The following is a 23,515-nucleotide window of genomic DNA, read 5'->3' on the forward strand; positions in this document are numbered from 1 at the left end:
AGCCTGACTTATTACTGGTCAGAGCACAAACTTCTCACAAAATAAGCCCCGTGTCTCCACTTAGGAGTAAATTTAGTTCTTGGGAAATATTCCTAATGAAGCCTTTCAAGCTACTGGACACTGGCATAGACATGAAAACCTAACTTGATACTAGCTCCACTTAAATATAGACTAATAGATTCAGAATTAAAGTTTGTTTTTTATTTTAATACTTGGAATTTAGAACAGGGACATATAGCTAGTTGGTCCTTATTGTATATTAGATTCCACTTACTGTGCCCCAATTATTATCATAGGTACTTCATTAAGTATGTGGTACAGATACCATATCACCTAGTTCCCACCACACACTGCAAGGGAGATATTGTTATCTCCTTCTCCAAATGAGGAAACTAGGCTCAGAGAGGTTAATATACTTTCCCATGCTCTCATAGCAAGTGAGTAGTGGAGTCTGGATTCAAGAACAGTCCTGATAGACCTCAAAGCCCAAGCTACCTACAGCTCTACGGTAGGCATCTCAAATCAGGATAGCTGTTGTGATCCTTTCTGTTCATTATTATGTGTGATATTCCCAGAAATTGAGCCTGCAGCTGCTTAAGGAGTTTGCCTTTTCAAACTGAATCACTTGATTAGTGGTGGGAGTTGGATCTATTTACTTTCATCTGAACTCTTCTGAACTTCCCTGTTGTCTCCTTGTATGCTCTTTCTCTCTCTCTTCCTTCTGTTATCATAGTGCATATCTCTTTTAATTTCTTCTTTCCTTGTGCCTTTCTCTCTTTTTGTATTTCTTTCTACTCTCCCTGTTCCCTATTCCTTTCTACCTGTCAGATTCTTGCCAAGGTTTATGAAATTAAGTTGAACGTCAGATGTAGGTTTGCAGAGAAAGTTTCCTCCTATCCCAAAGCGAGGTATGTTGGGAAGGGTGGGGTGCCTCTGTATAGATACTGTTAGTTGTGGTTCTTACCTATTTTGAGGTGAGAGGAAGTCTTCTCTGCATATGGAATCTATCCAAAAAGATGGTGGAGAGAGGAGAGCATCAGACTCATGGCTGCTGGAGTGTGGAGGGATTATTAACCAACCTCTCATTCTGGAACTATATACTTAACTTTCACACCTAGTTATAAAGTTTGAGTAGTACAAAAATGAAAATGTTAAAGCATTGTGGTTAATAGCAGAAGACTCCACAGATTACAGATCAAGGTGTTTAGCATTCATACTTAAAAGGACAGATCACATTCCCTCTTCTTCCTAAATCCCCAACTTCACTAGATAATACTGGTCCTTCCTTTGAATTCCCATTTTTTTTCCCCTCACACATTCAACAAATACTTTTCTCTACTGTTTGTATGGAATATTATATTGCCTTATATTATAGCTATTATATGTGGAATTTATGTCTTTCCAATGGATTTGAGTTTGTGACTTAACAGAAATTTGAAAAAAAAAAAAGACCCAACCCAGACCATTTATAGAATGGAGCAATAAACAATAAAAGTTGTATGAAACAATTGAGAACTTTTATTGGCTCTTGAGGAGAGTGAAATGTAGCAAGGCAGAAATGATGGTGTGGTAACATTCTTTCAGATATTTTATTGTTGTTGTCTCCTTTCAAATGAGCACCAAAATAAGAAGAAACACATAAAGTATGGCAGCAATAAGCAATCTCATTCCAGTATACAGTTTACTTCTGACATTTAATTGGTCATTTTTTGGTATTTAGTTAATACAGGCATAACTCATTTATTGTGCTTCACTTCATTGTGCTTCACAGATACTGTGTTTTTCACAATTTGAAAGCTTGTGGCAACGCTCCATTGAGCAAGTCTGTTGGCACCATTTTCCCAATGGCATTTGCTCACTTGGTGTCTCTGTGTCACATTTTAGTAATTCTCACAATATTTCAAACTTTTTCACTATTGTAATATTTTTATGGTGGTCTGTAATCAGTGATTTTCAGTGCTACTACTGTGACTTACTGAAGACTCAGATGATGGTTAGCATTTTTTAGCAATAAAGTATTTTTAAAGTATGTACATTTTTTTAGACAAAATGCTATTGCACACTTCATAGACTACAATAGCCTATTAACATAACTTTCATATGTACTAGGAAACCAAAAAATTCACATGAATTGCTTTTTTGCAGTATTCACTTTACTGCAGTGGTTTGCAGTGAACCCACATGTCTGAGGTATGCCTGTAACTAATATCACTGTTACCCTAATAATCACAATTTCTTCCTCATTTCCTTCATTTTCATTATTTCAGTAGCAGCCCTGTTGGCTGGGTCAATGGATGGAGGGAATCACTCAGTTGTGTCTGAGTTTGTGTTTCTGGGACTCACTCATTCATGGGAGGTCCAGCTTCTCCTCCTGGTGTTCTCCTCCGTGCTCTATGTGGCAAGCATGACTGGGAACACCCTCATTGTGTTTTCTGTGACCACTGATCCTCACTTACACTCCCCCATGTACTTCCTGTTGGCCAGTCTCTCCTTCATTGACTTAGGAGCCTGCTCTGTCACCTCACCCAAGATGATCTATGACCTCTTCAGAAAGCGTAAAGCCATCTCCTTTGGAGGCTGCATTGCTCAGATCTTCTTCATCCACGTCATTGGTGGTGTGGAGATGGTGCTGCTCATCGCCATGGCCTTTGACAGATACGTGGCCATATGCAAGCCTCTCCACTATCAGACTATCATGAGCTCACGAATATGCATTTTGTTCCTGGGTGCCGCCTGGGCCCTTGGTGTCAGCCACTCACTGTTCCAACTAGCATTTATTGTTAATTTACCCTTCTGTGGTCCTAATGTATTGGACAGCTTTTACTGTGACCTTCCTCGGCTCCTCAGACTGGCCTGTACCGACACTTACAGGTTGCAGTTCATGGTCACTGTCAACAGTGGGTTTATCTGTGTTGGTTCTTTCTTTATACTCCTCATCTCCTACATCTTCATCCTGTTTACTGTTTGGAAACATTCCTCAGGTGGTTCATCCAAAGCCCTCTCCACTTTGTTAGCTCATATTACTGTTGTAATTTTTTTCTTTGGTCCAACCATGTTTGTCTATACTTGGCCACACCCCAATTCACAAATGGACAAGTTTCTTGCTCTTTCTGATGCAGTTCTCACTCCTTTTTTGAATCCAGTCATCTATACATTCAGGAATAAAGACATGAAGGCAGCAATGAAGAGAGTGTTTGGATCATTAGTGATTCTTAGAACGATTTCATAAATAATTTTATAAGTACTTTATTCTGATCATCATATTACCTAAATCTGGAATTTTAGAATTCACTTTTTTAGTTCATTAGAAATTGATTTGAGTGTTACCACACTTTTAAACAATCTTTACTAAAAACAATGAAAATTTAGCCAAATAAAACCTCAATTCAAAACTTATGTCGATTTATATGGGGTTATATATATATGTACTAATTATAGTCATTTTTGTCTAATTAGTTTCTTTGCTTCCCTTTTCTCTCAAGATTATACATTTTTTAATTATTTCAATTTATCCATATCCTTTTCTCATAATCTGCCTCTTGAGGTAGCTAAGGTGCTAATTATTCACTTGTCATTGATAATCTCCACTTTTACTAATAATGGCTCTTTTTCTCATTCCTTTGGTGAGTTGGAAAATATTCATGTTCCATTCAGGTTCTTCAGGCTCATTGTAACAACTGTCTTTATAACTTTAGGACATAGTTATCTTCATCAGGAAAAGTTTCTGTGCAGATTCTTCCTCAAATAGTTAAAAACAATCAAATAAAAAGTAATGAAAAGGTGGAATATTACAGAGGGAAATCACGACTTTAAGAAGCAACACAAAAACGGGTGAGATTTTTTTTGGATCTGTTGTTTCTTTTTTCTCAAGACCTTCGCTTGCGAACAGACCTCACATCCAAAGCTCTGGTTGTATGATACAGGCAGAAAAAACCCTAAGAGTAAAACAAGTTCTTGCCAGGGACCTGGGAAAAATGATCCCTGCAAGCTGGAAAGTGTCGGAGGAATATATATATTTTTTCCCTTCTTCTTGCTTTGCCCAACTCTAGTTTGAAGAGTGTGAAGGAAATTTTTTTCTCCCTCTTTTTTCTTAACTCAAGGTCATTTGTGGAGATGCAGCTCAGCAGAACTAGGCAGCTAAAACTCCAAGAGAAATTCTAGATTTCCAGTTAGATTATGATAAAAAGTTAAAGTATAGTCAGTTTACAATTGGAGTATTCTTGAAGACAGATCATATTCTGGATCATAAGGCAAACTTACCAAAGAATTTAAATTATACAAAATGATTCTCTGAGAACAGAATTAAACTAAAAATAAATAGAATGATAACTGAAAAATCCACTAATATTTGGAAATTAGACAACACACTTTAATTAATAGGTCAAAAAGGAAGTCATAAGAAACGTTAGAAAATATTTGAGTTGAACAAAAATACGTTATCAAAATTGGTGGAATGTAGCTAGAGCAGTGTTTTTAAAAAGTTTATACTATTAAATGCTCATACTAGAAAATAAAGAAGTTACTAATGCAATACTCTATTATTTAATCTTAATAATTTAGGTTCAGAGCATATTAAATAGAGATAAGGAAAAGAAGAGAAATAATAATCATAACAGAGAAAAAAGACATTTGAAAATAGAAAAATCTATAAAGCAATAACATTGAAACCAAAAGAAGATTTTTGAAAAATATCAGTACAGTTAAAAGAGACTAATACAGAAAAAAAGAGAGAAGACTAAATTATTATCATAACAGAAAGATATGATCTCACTATATACTCTAAACACATCAAGAGAATAATAATGAGATATAAGTAACATATAACCATAATTTTAGCTTTAATGAAATATTTTAATTCTTGAAAGACACAAAATAGACAAGTGAACTCAAGAAGAAATAATTTGAATAGCCTTATATTAATAAAGGAAATTGAGTTCTTAGTTAAAAAAACCTTCCAACAATAACAACAACAAAAACTCCTCTAATTCCAGATAATTTAACTGGCAAATTCTATCAAAAATTTAGGGAAAAAATAATATCTGTTTTACACACTATTTTTCAGAAAATAGTAAAGGGAGGAACACTTCCCAACTCAATTTATGATAACAACATTGCTCTCATATCAAAACTGTACAGACACTACCAGAAAAGAAAATTGCACGCCAATATCCTACATGAACATAGACATCCAAATACTCAACAAAGTATTAGAAAATCAAGATGGAACATGTGAAAAATGATGAATATATCATAACTAAGTGGCATTTATTCAAATAATGAAAGACTGGTTTGACACTTAAATATCAATTGACAAACTAGAGAAGTAAAACCACATGATTGTTTTAATAGATGCAGACAAAACACTTGATAAAACTAAATATCCATTCATGATAAACAAACAAATAAACAAAAACCTCTCAGTAAACAAGAAAAGAAGGGAATTTCCCTAATCTGAGTAAGGGCATCAACAAAAACTTACAGCTAACATCATACTAATTGGTTAAAAGACACAACAGAAAAAGAAGATTACAGACCAATATCTTTGATGACTATAGATGCAAAAATCCTCAAAAATGTTAGCAAACCAAATCCAATAATATATAAAAATCATACACCGTAATCACATTGTATTTATTCCAGAGTCACAAGGAAGGCTCAACATATGTAAATCAATCAATATGATACAACACATTAACAGAAGGAAAAATAAGTCACGTTATTTCAATACATGCAAAAAAAAAAGCATTTGGCAAAATTCAGTTTCCATTTATGATTAAAAACTCTCGACAAAGTTGGTATATAAGAAGTATATCTCAACATAATTAAGTCCATTTATGACAAATTCACAGCTACCATCATACTCAATGAAAAATGAGGGTCTTTCCCCTACAATCAGGAACAAAGATGCCCAATGTCACCATTTCTGTTACACATAGTTTTGGAAATCCTGACCCCAGGAATCAGACAAGAAAAAGGTATCCAAATTGGAAGGGAAGAAGTAAAACTGTCACTATTTGCAGGTGACATTATATTATATATAGAAAATCCTCAAGTCTCTACCAAACACTATTAGAAGTAATAAATCAACTCAGTAAATTTACAGAATACAATAATAATATACAGAAATTGGTTGCTTTTCTATACACTAATTGTGTACTATCAGAAAGAGGAAGCAGAAGAAATTCTGTTTAAAATTCTTCAAAAAGAATAAAATATCAAAAATAGAATAAAATATCTATGAATAAACTTAACCAAAGGTATAAAAGACCTGTGCTCTGAAAAGTATAAAACATTTTTGAAGGAAACTGATGTTGATACGGGAAAATGAAAGATTTCCTGTGTTATTGAATTGGAAGAATTAATATCAATTTCTATACTACCCAAAGCAGTCTACAAATTTAATGCAATTCTTATCAAAATACCTATGATATTTTTCACAGAACTAGAACAAATAATCCTAAGATTTATAGGGAACCACAAGAGACCTGAAACTGCCAAAGCAATCTTGAGAAAAATGAATGAAGCTGGAGATCTTGCACTCACAGACTACTACAAAGCTACAGTAATCAAAACAGCATGGTACTGGCACAAAAGCAGACATATAGATCAATGGAACAGAATAGAGAGCCCAGAAGTAAATCCACACACCTATGGTCAATTAATCTATGACAAAGGAGGCAAGAATATACAATGGAGAAAAGACCGTCTCTTCAATAAGTTGTGGTGAAACACCTGGATAGCTACATATAAAAGAATGCGACTGGAGCTTTCCTCACACCATGTATAAAAAGAACTCAAAATGGATTAAAGACCTAAATGTAGGATGTAAAACAATAATACTCCTAGAAGAGAACATAGGCAGAACACTTTTTGACATAAATCATTGCAACATTTTTTTGAGTCTGTCTCCTAAAGCAAAAGAAATAAAAGCAAAAATAAACAAATGGGACCTAATTAAGTTTAAAAGCTGTGCACAGCAAAGTAAATCACTGGCAAAACAAAAAGACAACCTACTGAATAGGAGAAAATAGTTGGAATGATACTACTGATACAAGGTTAATAACCCAAATACATAAATAACACATAACAAGTCAATATTAAAGAAACAACCTGATGAAAAAGTAAGCAGAAGATCTGATTAGACATTTTTCCAAAGAGAACACACAGATAGCCAACAGGCACATGAAAAGATGCTCAATGTAACTACTTATCAGAGAAATGCAAATCAATACCACAATGGGATATCACCCCACACCCATCAGAATGGCTATCCTCAAGAAGTCCATAAATAATGATGCTGATAAGGATGTGGAGGAAAGGGAACCCTCATACACTGTTGGTGGAATATAAATTGGTACAGCAACTACAGAAAATGGTATGGAGGTTACTCAGAAATCTAAAATAGAACCACCATATGATCCACCAATTCTACTCCTGGGTATGTGTTTGGAAAAAAACCAAAACAAAACATAACAACTAATTTGAAAAGATACATGCAACCTAGTATTCATAGCAGCATTACTTACAATAGCCAAGAAATGGAAACCCCTTGTATCCATTAACAGTTGAACAAGAAAATAAAAGAGGGCAAGGAAATTGATTACAGAATTTAATCTGAGGAAGGAAGAGAGAAAGGACATCAGTGGAGTGATGTATGGTAGGGTCATTGAACGTGGGTTTTGGTGGAGGTGAATAATTCTTAGACTTAAAGCATGAAATGGTTGAGTGCGTCTTTAACTAAATTCATCATGAAGTACTACTGATTGTCTCTTTTAAATATATGCCAAATCTGTTTACTCCCCAAACTCCTATACCTAGTCAAAGTAACAATGTTTCTTCCCTTCCCAAGTGGTACTTTCTAACTGACTCATCAGCATCCACTCTGGACTCCTTCAAATCCAACTGTACACTGTAGCAAGAGTGATACTCATAAATGTCAAGTCTAGTCAAGTCACCCTTCTGCTTAACAATCGTCCTTGACTCCTCATTCTCCTAGGTACAGTATCCCACTACTTATTTCAACTTTTCCTATGTAATGCTCCTTTCATTTTCTCACAGTATAGTTCTAGGCACAACTCCCAGTGCCTCCTCTGGCCTCAAGGGGAAGCATAAATTGTTTCCTCTGCAGGGAATCCCTTGTCTTCCACTCTTAGTTAACTTGGTGTTTATCCTTTAGATTTTAGCTCCAGTGTTACTTCTTCAGGGAAGGCCCTGATTTTCTTGTTTACATCAAATCTTCCTATTAAAATAATTTTCACTGGACTGCAGAATAATTTTCATGCTTACAATTTTACATTTGTTTGTGTAATTGTTTAATTATACACTAGTACATAAAACTTCATGGTGTGGTAACCATCAGTCACTGGCACTTAGCACACTCCTGGCATATGGGTGCTCAATAAATGTTAGTAGAATAAATGAATGAATTGATTTCATGCATTCGTTTTACTCATTTTATTGTATTAAGATTTCTCTCTGTGTAATGTTTCTTTTGTTTGTGCATCTTTTCTTTGAGTGATTTTGAAGGCGTATAGTTTGTTTTAGTAATTCATTGCATGTAATAATTCTGTAATTCTGTGTTACCTCAAAAACAGCATTCATTGACTGCTCACTATGAAATAGAAAATAATTAATATACTTCTCTTTGGGTTGTTAACACACTTCCATTTCTCACTTCATCACTCAATTTTATTAGATTTCATTATTCCTAGTTCTTCTAATTTATCACCTTTATACTTTAAAATAATACTTAGTTTATCATTCTGAAAATAATCTGTTGATTCTCTCCTACAGTGAAAGTTGAGGAAACTAGAATATTTCAGTACAATTTTTTTCTTTTTCTTTTTGTGACTACTGTATTTATGCTTTAAAAATATTTTTTCCAAAGTTACTGAGCTATAACTAATATATAACTATTCTTTATGCTGTCATGGTTTGTAACATTTGTATTCTGTTTTTTAACTACAATCCCCAGAATTGTTTAATATTAGCTTAATAATTCACTATTACCATTTCTATTGTTTCTATTGTTTTCTTTACCAAATATTGTGAACTCTTCTTAAGAAACATTAATTTTTCACTTGTTGGATCATATTTTAACCTATATTTTTCTTTAATTCTTAAAACTTGATTTTTCTGTTTTAGTATATTTATCTCCACTTTGTCCGACTTTTAGTAATCTTCATTTATATCATACTTTTTTATTTATTTCTTGAATTTTCCCAGTGTATTTTTATCACTTCATATTTTGTCATTTATTTGAAATTTTCTAAACATTTCAGAAAGAAGATATCTTTAAAAACTCATAGAATATTTGCTCATAATTTTCACTACTTCGTGGCATAATCTATTATGTGTGTGCTGTATTCCTTATGTCATTATCTCTTTTCTTTCTTATTGAAATATATTCATATAGGTCATCACCTGCTTTGTTTTTTGGTAAAATCATTGTGACATAGTATACAATCATATTATTATTAATATTTTAATGTACTAGATATCTGAAAGGATATTGTGATGGAGGAGTTGAGGTAATGAGATATGATGGAAGGCAACTGAGTTTTGGAATGTTGTCTGCATAGCACCTCTAATCTCTTGGTATGGTTCTCTCCTGGGCTGCTGGGCTAACTGCTAGCTCACAGCAGAGTCATATTTGTTAATTTCTGTCACATATTTTGTGATTTATCCTTTTCTTCTCATTATATAGTGGAAATTGTCAGCTACCTGGCTGCTTTCTCTGTCCTCTTGCTTTGGTTTTTCTTCCATTACAAAACACACATGGCCTAATTATTTCAAAATTGCTGTGTCTGCATCTTTCTCTTTAATATTGTTTCCACCATCACTCTCTGGAGTGAGGGTTCACACATTCCAATACTTCTGTTCAAAGTAAAGATAACTGGTTTTATTCTCAGTGTATCCACCTCTTTGAGACTGCTGAGCTTCCTGACTAGCTCAAGATCCTTAGAGATAATGCATTTTATTTCGGTGTTCATAATTGTCCTGTTGCAGTTTTTATTGTAATAAAAATTTGTCTTCACATGTTGTGATTTGGAATTGTAGGTATACTTCCTAGTGTTCCTAAGGATGGAGCTCACATTTATGTTTCTTCTCTTGATTTCAAGGAAGAGAGAGGAAGAAGCATCTTAAGTTTGGAATCTTAGACTTAAATATGATTTTATTTACATAATTGAGATTGCCCTACACAGTTCTATTTTTTTCTGTTGTACATGCAAGGAATTTGGATTCATTATATGAGTTTCATGGAAGTGTTGGGTAATATTGACTTTTCTGTAATTTAAGGAAATAAAGTAGGAGAAAAAAGAAAAATTTGAGAAAATAGTTAATTCACATATAGCCTAACCTTTTAGTATCTATGTAATTTAGATAATTTGTATGAGATTATGTGGCAGTAATTACACCTGCTTCACAATGTGGTTGTGAGGATTCAACAGAATATGTATAAAAAGTTATTTTTACAGTCAGTTTAAGTCTCATTTCCTTATATATTCTCTCCGCTTTTTTTTTCTTGGAATATTGTATGATTTTTATCTCCATGTATTGTTCTTCATACTTTTTAATATATTCTGGTTTTAAGTTGAATATTATTGTAGTAATCAACATAGAAATGATTAAATGATAAAACATTTTAAAGGACAGTTTTAAAATGTTGCTCTGGAGTTCACCTTTAGTCATCATAAAATAAAGATTTAAAGTAGTTCTGAAATATGGTCAGTGGTCTCTTTATCATAAGAAAACTAAATGCCTCTTGTTTCTCCTCATTAACAGCTTTTCTGCTTGGCCATAGGTGGTAATTCCCCAGGCCAGGTGACTTTGAGTTTGGCAGTCCCTGATCTCTGCAGTATCGCTTGGTCACTACCCCCTGGGGCTGTAATTGGCTGCTGCTCTGACTGTTTTATATGGCTACTTGTGTAGGTCTGTAATTATCCAGCATAGAATCTGGTTGATTTAGGGAGAACTGTATCTATCTCACTCTTTAATGATGCTATTCTCTTAGTTCTCTTGGCAAAACAGGTAGGTGGGAAGGACAAAAATCAGATCTGCAGTGAGTAAGTTACTGAATCAAGGTTTCTGTGTTCCAGGAATGTAAAAATTAAGTTTTCCTCAGCCCGCTGGGATGTCAGCCTTCTTTGTGGCAGTTCGCTGCTGGCACTAGAGAAGGAAGATGGAGCAGGAGTCAGGCATGGGTCGAAAAATCACCTGTATGGGCAGTTGAGGATATGAGTTAGGGAAAGTGTACCCCAGGACTTCAAAGGATGAGAATAAAGCTGTAGAAGAATATCAGGGAAGACCCAGAGTTTATTGTGTAGCTACTCACCTCCTTTTCCAAGTTTCTCAAGCGCTTGGCCTCATTTTACAGTTTTCTATTTTTTGGTCTCATGTGCTTTTCTTTCTGGTCTGTGATACATGATCAGGCTGGACACCTGATTGTTCTATTCAATGCCCAGAAACCTTTGAACATTTGTAAACTTCTGCTCTACCTGCTATTTCACTTCTCGGCCCTTATCATCCTAATGGTTAAAGTTCTTTTTGGCTGATTTCAAGCTCTGAGCCTTGCTGGTGTGTGTTACAGTAGAGTGGCATGCAGGTTTTCTGAAAACTTTGTCATCTAGCTCCTAATGGGGACCTTTCATTCATTCATTCATTCTTCAACAACTCTATTATATTTATTATATATTATTTATTCCTTAATGAACCCATTTCATTTTTATAATGTGTTCCTCTGATATATCAACCCTAAACCATCCATTTAGAAAGTAGAAAACTGATGTCAATTAGTATCTCAGTTTTCTTGTATTTCTTCTTCTTTACTCTGTCATCCCACTTTCTTCACTGTCACAGCAGTTCTCTATTTCCTCCTTTTATTCCATTTTCATCTTCCATGCTTGATTCACTCTTCTTTCTTGACTTCTCTGGCCCAGTGCTGATTGTCCTCTTACCGTCATGTTTGTTCTGCTTAACTCACTGGCTCCTTTGCTTCCTTTCAAACTATCAGTGTGACATTCTACATGGTTGGGTCCTTGCTTTTCCCCCTTTTTTTCCTTTATACTCTTTCCCTCAGAGAACTTATTTGTTCTTATGCTTTCATTTATTATATGAATTACTATACGATCATATCTTGACTCTGTCCTTCTTTCCATACATCCCGTCCCACAATCCAACCTGGACTTCTCACTTGTACCTGAAACTCTAATTGCTTAATATAAATGTGAGTATCTATTTTCTCCACCCTCATAAATTCCATGCCCAATTACTTTCTTTTCAAAAATGGATCCACCATTGTCTTATTCATGCTCAAATCTATGTCATCTTTGACTGCGCTCTCCTTCTTGTTCTCTCCAACCATAATCAGTCACCAATTTCTTTGGGTTTTTACTCCTCAGTATTTCTGTCTTCTGTATCTATATTCTTACAGATAAAACTGTGTGATCCTAGTGCATCTGCATGGCTCCCCAGATCTGTTTTAGCTCATCATTCCCTACCTCCATTGTTTATTTCCTTTAATTGATCTATCACACTTATAGATTGAGCATCTTCCTTGATAACTAGCCTCATCATCAATTTCTTGCATCCACTCTTACATTGAATTCCTATACTTATCTGATAATTCTTGGATATCTTAGATTAGTTCTTAGTGTCAGGCACAAACTAATGTCTACCAATCTTTCTTCTCTTCTCCAAAGTAATATCTGTGCTGTAGACAATCTGTGTGCTTTGATGTTAACCCAGTGAACACCAACCTACCTGTTTTTAATATTTTACTCCCAGCTTGAAATGACACTGTAGACCCTATGGTTGCATATTGTAATATTTCCTATCTCTTAAAGCTGTACACAAATGTCACATTTGCTATGCTGCCTTTTCTCATCACTATAGTTACCTTTTCCCACTCTTCTCATACATTGCTGAGTCTATTCCACTTCTGTGACCTATGTCACACAATGCCTGATGTATATTTATACATGTGTTAGGTAAGGATTGACTTTGTACAACATTGCTCTTTCATGAGATCTGGCACGTAGGAAGCAAATTGATTTTAAATTAACAAAATAAGTGAGAAGATAAGAATGGGAACAGAATATAATTAAGACTTTGGTCTTAAATAACGATCTGACTTTATAATGTGCCTGAACTACTTCTGTTTTCTCCACTTGTACAATTGAAGTGGAGGTCAAAAGTAAAGAATTCTATATGCCTCATGAAAAAAGCAGTTTTGAGAAAATTTTGTTTTCCTGAGCAGCTGGTATTGTATAGTTTGCCTTCCTTGCCTCAGCCGATCAATACATATTTTGCCTGGATGGGCACAGCCTTCAGAAATCCCTTGAAGCCCCTGGCTTTGCCCTTTCTTCCTTCTTGCCTCACTCTTACCCTTAAAGACCAGGGAAATATTCAGTGTTGTCTAAGGTAGTCAGAAAGAAAAATTTTAATGTGAGGAATTGAAATTTATGGCTTTGTATTGTGGGGATGGCAGTAGTGGAAGAGGCATAGCCTGATTAGAGCACAAAGCTTCTTCCTGCATCCCTTAGGCAATCTTTGATTAATGTCTCCCCTCAAAGCAAAATTATTTGGGAAATATGGTTAAGTGATTGGATATAAGGGTAAGACATAAAAACTTTACCTAAAATAAGGTCTAGTTTGAGTACTTAAGAATAATGAAGGATTCAGAATATCAGACATAAATTTCTATACTTGAAAGCCACTTATGTAAATACATAGTCTTCCCTATATGATAGGTACCATTTATTGTGCCATACTATGTGCTAGGTTCTGAGGAAGGTATGTTTACATATATTATATCATTTATTTTTCACAACACCCTGCAAAGGAGGTATTATTATCTCCATGTTAATAATGAGGAAACTGAAGTTCAGAGAATTCAAGTAATTTTGCCATGTTGACTTAGCAAGTGAGTGGCTGAGCCTCAAAAAAAAAAGCCTGGTTGATGTCAAAGCCCAAGCTATTGACCATTATACTATAATACATGGAAGGAAATCTGTAAATTTTTGTATTTTTAGGATTGGGGAAGATAGAGATGAAAATGTGGAAAAGAGTCCTGGGCTTTTGAGATGTGAGCATGTAGCCATGTGATAAATCCACCATGTAGAAGAACCACACCTTTGGAGATAACTGTACTGTGACTCTCATAGCAGAAGATGACTAGACAGAGAACCCACCCGGGATGGTTAACTACACAGAAAACATGCTCGGGGGAGAATTTCATGTGCCTCTTGTCTAGTCTGCACACTTTAGTATATGCTAGACTCCTCAAGTCATAACAACAGTTAATTTTTTTACAGTAAATTACATGTGTATATTATTGTTCAGCATAAAAGGCAAACTTTCCATTCATTATTGTGTGTGATTTTCACAGAAATTCTGTGAGCCTGACAGGTCAGGTATTAGAAGCATCTGCCTTCCTTAAATGCAATCCAATGTCAAAGTCACAAGCAGCCCTGAATCAGTGAACTAAAGGTGAGAGAGTGATGTCCTCTTTGACTCACCTGGGCTTTCAGAATTAGAGGCTACCGTATTTCATACTCTCTGAACCTTAATCTGCTCTTTCTCTTTTCTCCTGATGCTTTTTTTGGTCATTGTGCTTTTCTTTCCTAGTTTCCCCTCTATCTTCATTCTTTCTCTTTTCTCTCTGTTTTATTTTTCTACGCATCTCAGATTATTCCATAGACTTCAGGAAGATAAGTTGGGTGCTGGCTGTAGGTCTGGAGGTGAAATGCTAGCTAATCCCCAACAAGAAGTATGTGTAAAGCCTTAGGTGCCTTCTCACTGGGGGATGATTAGCCATGGCTACCCTAAGTTTTTGAATGAGAAAACTTCCCTTAAGCATGTTAAAACTATTGAAAAAGATGATGGAGAGGATCAATAAGAATAAATATCATTGACCTATAGGCATGGCTTTAATACAGTCTGAGATTATGAATCTAACTTCTCAATTGATTGAACTGTCTCCTGACTTTCTACATGTATCTGAGTATATAATCTGGGTAATATACATATGATTAATGATAGTTAATAGTAAAAGATACCTTCATATTATATAATTCAAGGTACTTCCCACACATCGAATATATCTTCCTTGTCTTCCTATTTAGTTCTCACGAATTCTTTAAGAGCTGGATCAATATCTATGCCCTTGGGGCAGCCTTCTCCACCTGCTGTTGCTGACACTAGTTATCTTCTATCTTCTATCCCCCAAACTCACCAACTATTTATCTTACTATTTGCTTGACGTATATTTTGTCCCACATTAGACTGTATTTTTTTATGTATGCAATTCATGTTTTTTTCAACTATTTTCTTGGCTCTTTGATTTATAAGAGTTAGCAAGGGAACAAATCATACGAAGGAAAATTGTCAGTAAAAGCTGTAATACTAAATGGGATTTTAATTTACCTTTGAGGATAATAAAATTTAGAAAGACCAAAAAGATGGGCTCCTAAGAAACATCATCTTGAGTTTTTTACAGTTGTAGTGATCAGTTACATAACTGGCAAAATAGAAAGAATGAGTAGACAAATCATAATAGCAATGAATAAACTACGTTCCCAAATATAACTTGCTATTGTACTAGTCAAATAATCTTTAATTGTAGTATTATTTTATGTAATATTTATTTACTATTAGGTTGATAGATAATTTAGTGTTAATAATGGATATTTTATATTGAATTTCCTGGTTAGTTTTGGTTTTCATCAGGGAAAAATCACTGTTTCGTGGGATTTTTTACTCAACTATTTTCTCTAAGATCTGTCTTTCTGGAATAAGAATCCAAACACTTAGGTTCTGGTCTCCAGTTCTTCCAGCTATGTGAATCTGGATGGGGTCTCATGTTTTTCATGTGAATGTGACCAACTTGGACAAAATGGTTCATATATAATTCCATGAACAATTTTCATCTCATCACACTGAAGACATATGCTTTTCCTCACCAAGACCTTGGATCTTTCCCCACAATTACTGAATTTCCTGCCCCTACCCGCTAGCCCCTAGGGCCTCCATTACCTTCCCGTGCATGTCCACCCCATCAATCCTCTCCCGTGCTAACTCTTCCTGCCCTGATGGGCAGCATTAATGGCTGTTCCTTCCCTCTTACGCCAGGCCCCAGGTTTCTGGTAAAAGAAAGTGTATACCTTGAGACTGTAAACTATTGGCTTATGATATGACAGTATAATCACTATGCAAAGGTGAGAATAGAAAGTCATGCCACTTGTGGTGACCTATTGGGTTCAGAACATAGTGACAACGTCTGTGAGTTTTGCAGTCTGGATGAATGAGGGTAACAATATGAGAAGGTCTGGACTTGTATCTCAAAAATTAAGGATGTCAGTATACCTGTTCTACTGCGTTTCTTCAAATCCTAAAATACTAACCTCTATGAAATGTTTTCAGGGACTACTCTCTATTACAGGGCGATGATTGAAGTGAGTATCTGGACACAGAGAAACATAACACCATTGTGTACACCCTCCACTTCACATATAAATACAATGCATATTAAAGGACTTAAATCTCCAGTGTCACATTTTGTATTTTATGATTTAAAGTCAAGAAGGAAGCTCATCTGCTCTCATAAAATGTGACTTAATAATGTTTGATATTTCTCTTGTTTCATAATCATAAATCAAAAGTATAAAATACAGATTGCCTTGAAGATAAAATATCTGAATGGATTTCAAATTCAAAGTAAACAGGATAATATCAACTACCAGAACAGGTTACCATGTGGGTGGTACTGAGTACTTTAAAGGGTAGGGACAAGTCAGTGGCCGTAAAAGGTGATAACAAAGGGAGGCTGAGACACTGATGAATTAAAACTTAATACCTCAACTGTTCCAAGTGACCTCAATACCTCCACGTGTATGGACAGAAACAAAAAAACTGTTTTCAGAGTTATTTTACATTGTCTGTGGCCACTTTAGGCATATGCCTTAGCAGAAACTGGAGAAATCTCCCAAATACACATTTATTAGGCATGGAGAAAGCCTTCCACGACTGAGTGGTGTAGACTCTATATGAAAGCCTTACTGAGTACTGAGTCTAGTTTAGGGCTTTGTAATTTTGAAAAATTATGTGGAAACTAGAGGCACCCAGAATAGCTGTGAATGTGATAAAATGTGATGGAAAATAGTGATGGTTCTATTTCTTTTTAGAGTCCACACACTTCCCTGTTCTATACGTGTGGGCTCTCCAGTTTTACATACCCAGCTCTCTCTATTCAGTCTCAATCAGTAGCCCATCCTAATTCAGCATCAATTTATGTCTCATGCACCCCTCCCTCACTCTAGGTGACAATCCATCTGTCAGTTATGTCTTCTTCTCATCGCTACTTTCTGTCAGTGAATTTTGAGAGCAAACTGGGGAGAGAAGTGGATTATGAGAAATACATAAAAGCAAGATGGGATATCTTGGAATGAGGAATAGTCAATATGAGAAGTTATTTAAACAGCTGATGAATGTCATGGACACTCATGAATCTTTTGGTCTTCTCTAATCTGTTAATTTGAGAGCAGAACATTGCAGTGAGAGTATTGGTGATAGGTTTGAAGTATGCTGCAGCTCATGCATTGTGATGACATGTTGATTTTCATTTTTTGTTTGTATATTTGAGGAACTGGACAACTATATACTTTTCATTCATGTGAGAACATTGGAACATCAGTAATTGAGTGATATACTGTCATCTCCATAATCGCAATTTCCTCCTCATTTTCATACTTAACATGATTTCAGTGGCAGTCCAGTTGGCTGGATCAATGGATGGAGGGAATCACTCATTTGTGTCTGAGTTTGTGTTTCTGGGACTCACTCATTCATGGGAGGTCCAGCTTCTCCTCCTGGTGTTCTCCTCTGTGCTCTATGTGGCAAGCATGACTGGGAACACCCTCATTGTGTTTTCTGTGACCACTGATCCTCACTTACACTCCCCCATGTACTTCCTGTTGGCCAGTCTCTCCTTCATTGACTTAGGAGCCTGCTCTGTCACCTCACCCAAGATGATCTGTGACCTCTTCAGAAAGCGTAAAGCCATCTCCTTTGGAGGCTGCATTGCTCAGATCTTCTTCATCCACGTCATTGGTGGTGTGGAGATGGTGCTGCTCATCGCCATGGCCTTTGACAGATACGTGGCCATATGCAAGCCTCTCCACTATCAGACTATCATGAGCTCACGAATATGCATTTTGTTCCTGGGTGCCGCCTGGGCCCTTGGTGTCAGCCACTCACTGTTCCAACTAGCATTTATTGTTAATTTACCCTTCTGTGGTCCTAATGTATTGGACAGCTTTTACTGTGACCTTCCTCGGCTCCTCAGACTGGCCTGTACCGACACTTACAGGTTGCAGTTCATGGTCACTGTCAACAGTGGGTTTATCTGTGTTGGTTCTTTCTTTATACTCCTCATCTCCTACATCTTCATCCTGTTTACTGTTTGGAAACATTCCTCAGGTGGTTCATCCAAAGCCCTCTCCACTTTGTCAGCTCACATTACTGTGGTCCTTTTGTTCTTTGGTCCAACCATGTTTGTCTATACATGGCCACACCCCAATTCACAAATGGATAAGTTTCTTGCTATTTTTGATGCAGTTCTCACTCCTTTTTTGAATCCAGTCATCTATACATTCAGGAATAAAGAGATGAAAGCAGCAATGAAGAGAGTATGCAAACAGCTAGTGATTTATAGGAAGATTTCATAAATGATGTGATAAAGTCTTCTCACGAACCACGGTGCAGCTTTATGTTTCTATTTTTGATATTTTCGATCAGGAACTTTGAGGCATCAAATTTTGATTTGAATTTTGTTAGAGCTATAACAATTCTAAACCGATGAATGTACTTATTCTTATGAAGAATGAGCCATGAAACAGTATACTTCTGTATCTGTGTCCCATTTAATTACTTTTAGCAATATTGTAACTTTTTGGTGAGCAAGACTTGCATTTCTTTTTTGAGATTTATTCCTAAGTGTTTTATATTTTTGATACAGTTTTAAATGGTACTTTTTGGATTTAACATACAATTGCTTATTGCTAATATATATCAACATAATAGATCTTTGTTTATTGCCATTATATCCTACAAACTCTTAAACATGGCTTCTAACAGTTTTTTGTAGATTAAGTAGGGTTTTCTTCATAGAAGATAATTTTGTCAGCAAATAAAGACATTTTGTCTCTTTTATTCTGGTATGGATTTTATTTTATTCATTTTTGTTGCATTATTGCACTTTGCTGGGTCAAATGGTACAATGCTGAATAGAAGTGGGTAAAGTGGACATCCTTGATTTGTTCCTACTCTTGAGAAACACATTCAGTCTTTCATCATTAAGTAACATGTCAGCTATAGGTTTTTCATAGATGCCCTTTATCAGAGCTGAGGAAGTTCTTTTCTATTCAGTTTGCTGAATATTCTAAAAATCAGAAAGGGATATTGGATTTTGTAATATGCTTACTCTGATTTAGTATCAGGGTAATGCTGCCCTTTTAAAATGTTTTTTGTCATTTTAAATTTACTGCAAGACTTTTGTAGAATTGATATGATTTTTGTTTTTAAATGTTTTGTAGAATTCACCAGTGACATCATCTGGTCTAGGAGTTTTCTCTGTGGGAAGGTTTTCAACTATAAATTCAATTTTTGGTAGTTTGAGTCTTCTAAGAAATTTGCACACTCATCTGTGTTATCACATTTATTGGAATAAGTTCCTGATGGTCCCTTATTATCTTGTTAAAATATTTGTAAGACCTGCAATATTTTCTTCTCTCTCTGGATATTGGTAGTTTGTGCGTTTTTGCTTTATCTTATCAGGATGGCTAGAGGTTTTTTCAGCTTTCTTGATTTTCTCACAGAACCAGGTGTTCATTTCATTGTTTTTCTCTATTGTTTTGTTTTCTAGTTTATTAATTCCTGCTTTTGTTGGTTACGTTTATAGTCTTCCCCTTTATTTTTAATTTGCTATCTGTTTCTAGTTTCTTTAGGTGGAAACCCATAGTCATTCATTTGAGGCATTTCTTCTTTCCTAGACATTTAATTTTGTTAATTTCCCTTTAAGCACTACTTTAATTGTATCACATGAAGTTTCATTTATCTTGTTTCTCTTTATTAAGTTCAAATGCTTTCTAATTTCCCTTTTAATTTTTATAAACACAGATTATAATTCCCATGGAAACTTTCCAAATATCATTCTGTTATTGCTTTTAATTTATTTTCATTGTAGTCAGTAACCTTTGCATGATTTGAATGCTTTTAGAACTATAGACACTTATCTTATGACCCAAAAGAGGGCGGGTTCCTATTTCCCCTCATATTGAATGCTGAACAACCTGCAGAGCCTGTTCTTTTGGGTTAGCTCAGAACATAGGAAAGGGTAGGGCATCCACTTACAGCTGGTGCTGCTCTGTGAGATTGAGAATAAGTGCACTGCAGGAAGGAGGAAAGAAAATAAAGGGAGCCTAAGTCCTAGAAAGTCAGAGTGCCTTTTGTGGAGCCGATTTCTAGCTAGCTCTTACCAAGTGCTAAACAACTGGAAGAGGTCAGTTTTCTGGGTCAGCCAGCAATGAAGAAAAAGGGTGGGTGGCTTCCTACAGCTGGCACTGTTCAGTAAAATTGGGAAAAGTCACAGAACTGAGGCTTTTCCTCCTGGGTGGAAGACAGGAAGTGAAACATTGTCTCCAACCTTAAAGCACACACTCCAAGGGACTGGTGTCTATCTCGTTTCATATTGAGCACTGCTGACTGGTGAAGATCTCTGCCAGTCGAACAAGTCAAAAGGCTAGGAAAGGAAGATGCTTTTTTTTTTTTCCTCACATTTTTTTTATTGAGTTATAGTCATTTTACAATGTTGTGTCAAATTCCAGTGTAGAACACAATTTTTCAGCTATACATGAACATACATATATTCATTGTCACATTCTTGGTTTTTCACTGTGAGCTACCACAAAATTCTGCACGTATTTCCCTGTGCTATACAGCACAATCTTGTTAGGAAGATGCTTCTTAAAATGAATTGATAATAAAGCAATCCTATAAGGAACATGAAGAATTATGAAACATGCTATAATCCAAGGAAGGAAACAAAACTCCAACAACTCATTTAAAATAAATGCATATCTGTGAATTGCCCAAAACATAATTCAAAATAATCATCCTAAAGAAGCTCAGTGAATTGCAAGAGAAGATGATAGACAACTAAATGAAATCAGGAAAGCAGTATATGAACACAATAGGAATATCAACAAAGACAGGGATATGAGAAAAAAAGAATTAAACAGAAATACTGGAGCTGAAGAATACAGTAACTGGACTGAAAATTTTCTAGAGGAGTTCAAGCACAGATTTGGTCAAGCAGAAGAAAGAGTCAAAGAACTTGAAAACTGGTCATTTGAATTTATTCTGTTGGAGGAACAAAAATTAAAATGGAATAAAAAGAGTGAAGAAAACCTAAAGGACCAGGGGACTCCTACAAAAGAAGCAATATATACATGATGGGATATCCTGGTGTATAGAGAGAAAGGAGCAGAAAGCATCTTTAAATAAATAATGGCTGAAAACTCCCCAAATCTGAAAAAGAAAATGGACATTCAGAATCACAAGGCTCAAAGGACTCTAGGTTAAAAGTAAACAGATTTACACTGAGGCACATTATAAGCACATGTTAAAAGTCAAAGATAAAGAGAAAATATTGTAAGTAGCATAAATAACATGACTTGTCTTATACAACAAAGCCTCCATAAGACTGTCAGTGGATTTCTCAGCAGAAATCTTGCAGGCCAGGAGAGAGGCCAAGTAGTGAAAGAAAAAAACTGCCAAACAAGAATACTATACCTGGCAAAGAAGTCCTTCAAAAATGAAGGAGAGAGAGACTATCCCAGATAAACCAAAGTTGAGAGAGTTTATTACCACTAGATGTACCTTATAAGAAATGCTAAAGAGAGTTATTCAGGCTGACACAAAAGCACACTACTTAGCAGGATGAAAAATAAGAAAGTGTAAAACTTATTAGTAAAGGTAAATAATATAATCAAATGCAGAATATGTGAATACTGTAATGGTAGTACATAAATAACTTTCCACCCTCCCATAAAAGTTAAAAGACAAAGGTAATAAGTACAACTAGCTACAGTAATTTAATGGATGCACAAAATAAAAAGTTGTTAATTGTAAAATCAGTAACAAAGTGTGAAATGATAAATGCTGGAGAGGGTATGGAGAAAAGGGAACCCTCTTATACTGCTAGTGGGAATGTAGTTCGGTGTAGCCATTATGGAAGAAAGTATGAAGATTCCTTAAAAAACTAAAATAGACTTGCAGAAGATCCAGAAATCCTATTCTTGGGCATATGTCTGGAGGGAACTCTAATTTGAAAAGTACATGCAGACTAATGTTCATAGAAGCACTATATACAATAGCCAAGACATGGAAGTAGCCGAAATGTCCATTGACAAATGACTGGATAAAGAAGATGTGGTAGGTATATTTATACAATGAAATATTACTCAGTGATGAGAAAACCAAAATAATGCCATTTGCAGCAATATGGTTGGACCTGGAGATTGTCACCTCCTTCTGAGTGAAGAAAGCCAGAAAGAGAAAGAAAAATACCATTTGATATCACTCATATGTGAAATCCTCACCTATATATAACTATTTCAAGTGTAAATCAATTAAATTATCGAATTCGAAGATACAGAATGACCGAATGGATAAAAAACAATGTCAAACTCTGTGTTCCTACAAGAGACTCACTTTAGCTTAAAAGACACACAGGCTGAAAGTGAATGAGTAGAAAAAGATAGTCCATGCAAATTGTAACCGGAAGAACACAGGAATGGCTATTCTTGTATAGGACAAAATAGCCTTAAAATAAAAAATTGTCACAAGAGACAAAGAAAGTCATGATATTATGATAAAGTCATGATACCATGATACTATGATTAATTTATTAAGAGATTGTAACAATTATAAATATATATACACCTAACATCAGAACACCTAAATGTATAAAGCACAGAGAGGTCTGAAGGGGAAAATAGCAATTCAATAATAGCAGAGGATTTCAGTATCCCACTTTCAACAATGAATGGATTATTCAGATGTAAATCAATAAGGAAACAGTGGATTTGAACATTATAAATCAAATGGACTTAAAAGACATATACAGAAATTTTCATCCAACTGTAGCACAATACACATTCTTCTCAAGTGCACACAGAACATTTTCCAGGACAGATCATATGTTAAGCTTCAAAACAAGTCTTAGCAAATTTAATAAGATTGAGACCACTTCAAGTATCTTTTTCTGACCACAGTAGTATGAAACTAGAAATCAATAACAGAAGGAAAACAAATATGTGGAAATTAAACAACACACTCCTGAACAACCAGTGGGTCAAAGGAAAATAAAAAAGGACACAAAAAGTAATCAGAAGGAAAATAAAATCATAAATGAGACAAGCAAAAAAGAAAAAAAGAAACATAACATACCAAAACT

General features: G+C 35.2%; 2 protein-coding genes and 1 long non-coding RNA gene across 4 annotated transcripts in view; all 3 read left to right on the forward strand.

The window, feature by feature from the left end:
* The window catches only part of LOC140696851 (uncharacterized), a 513,284-nt gene that overhangs the window by 26,516 nt on the left and 463,253 nt on the right, over positions 1-23,515 (forward strand). The window lies entirely within an intron of this gene.
* Positions 2,282-3,229, forward strand: LOC102533260 (olfactory receptor 4F3/4F16/4F29). Its single transcript, XM_006219955.2, has one exon. The coding sequence runs from the start codon at positions 2,291-2,293 to the stop codon at positions 3,227-3,229; it is 939 nt and encodes a 312-aa protein (XP_006220017.2). The 5' UTR covers positions 2,282-2,290.
* Positions 17,768-18,747, forward strand: LOC140697098 (olfactory receptor 4F3/4F16/4F29). The gene has a single exon (XM_072963935.1). The coding sequence runs from the start codon at positions 17,787-17,789 to the stop codon at positions 18,723-18,725; it is 939 nt and encodes a 312-aa protein (XP_072820036.1). The 5' UTR covers positions 17,768-17,786; the 3' UTR covers positions 18,726-18,747.

Source organism: Vicugna pacos, chromosome 6 (assembly GCF_048564905.1).
Source record: "Vicugna pacos chromosome 6, VicPac4, whole genome shotgun sequence".
NCBI lineage: Eukaryota > Metazoa > Chordata > Mammalia > Artiodactyla > Camelidae > Vicugna > Vicugna pacos.

What these genes read in the sequence shown, in the direction of transcription:
- LOC102533260 (XM_006219955.2), top strand. Translation starts at nt 2,291, where the DNA reads ATGGATGGAGGGAATCACTCAGTTGTGTCTGAGTTTGTGTTTCTGGGA.
- LOC140697098 (XM_072963935.1), top strand. Translation starts at nt 17,787, where the DNA reads ATGGATGGAGGGAATCACTCATTTGTGTCTGAGTTTGTGTTTCTGGGA.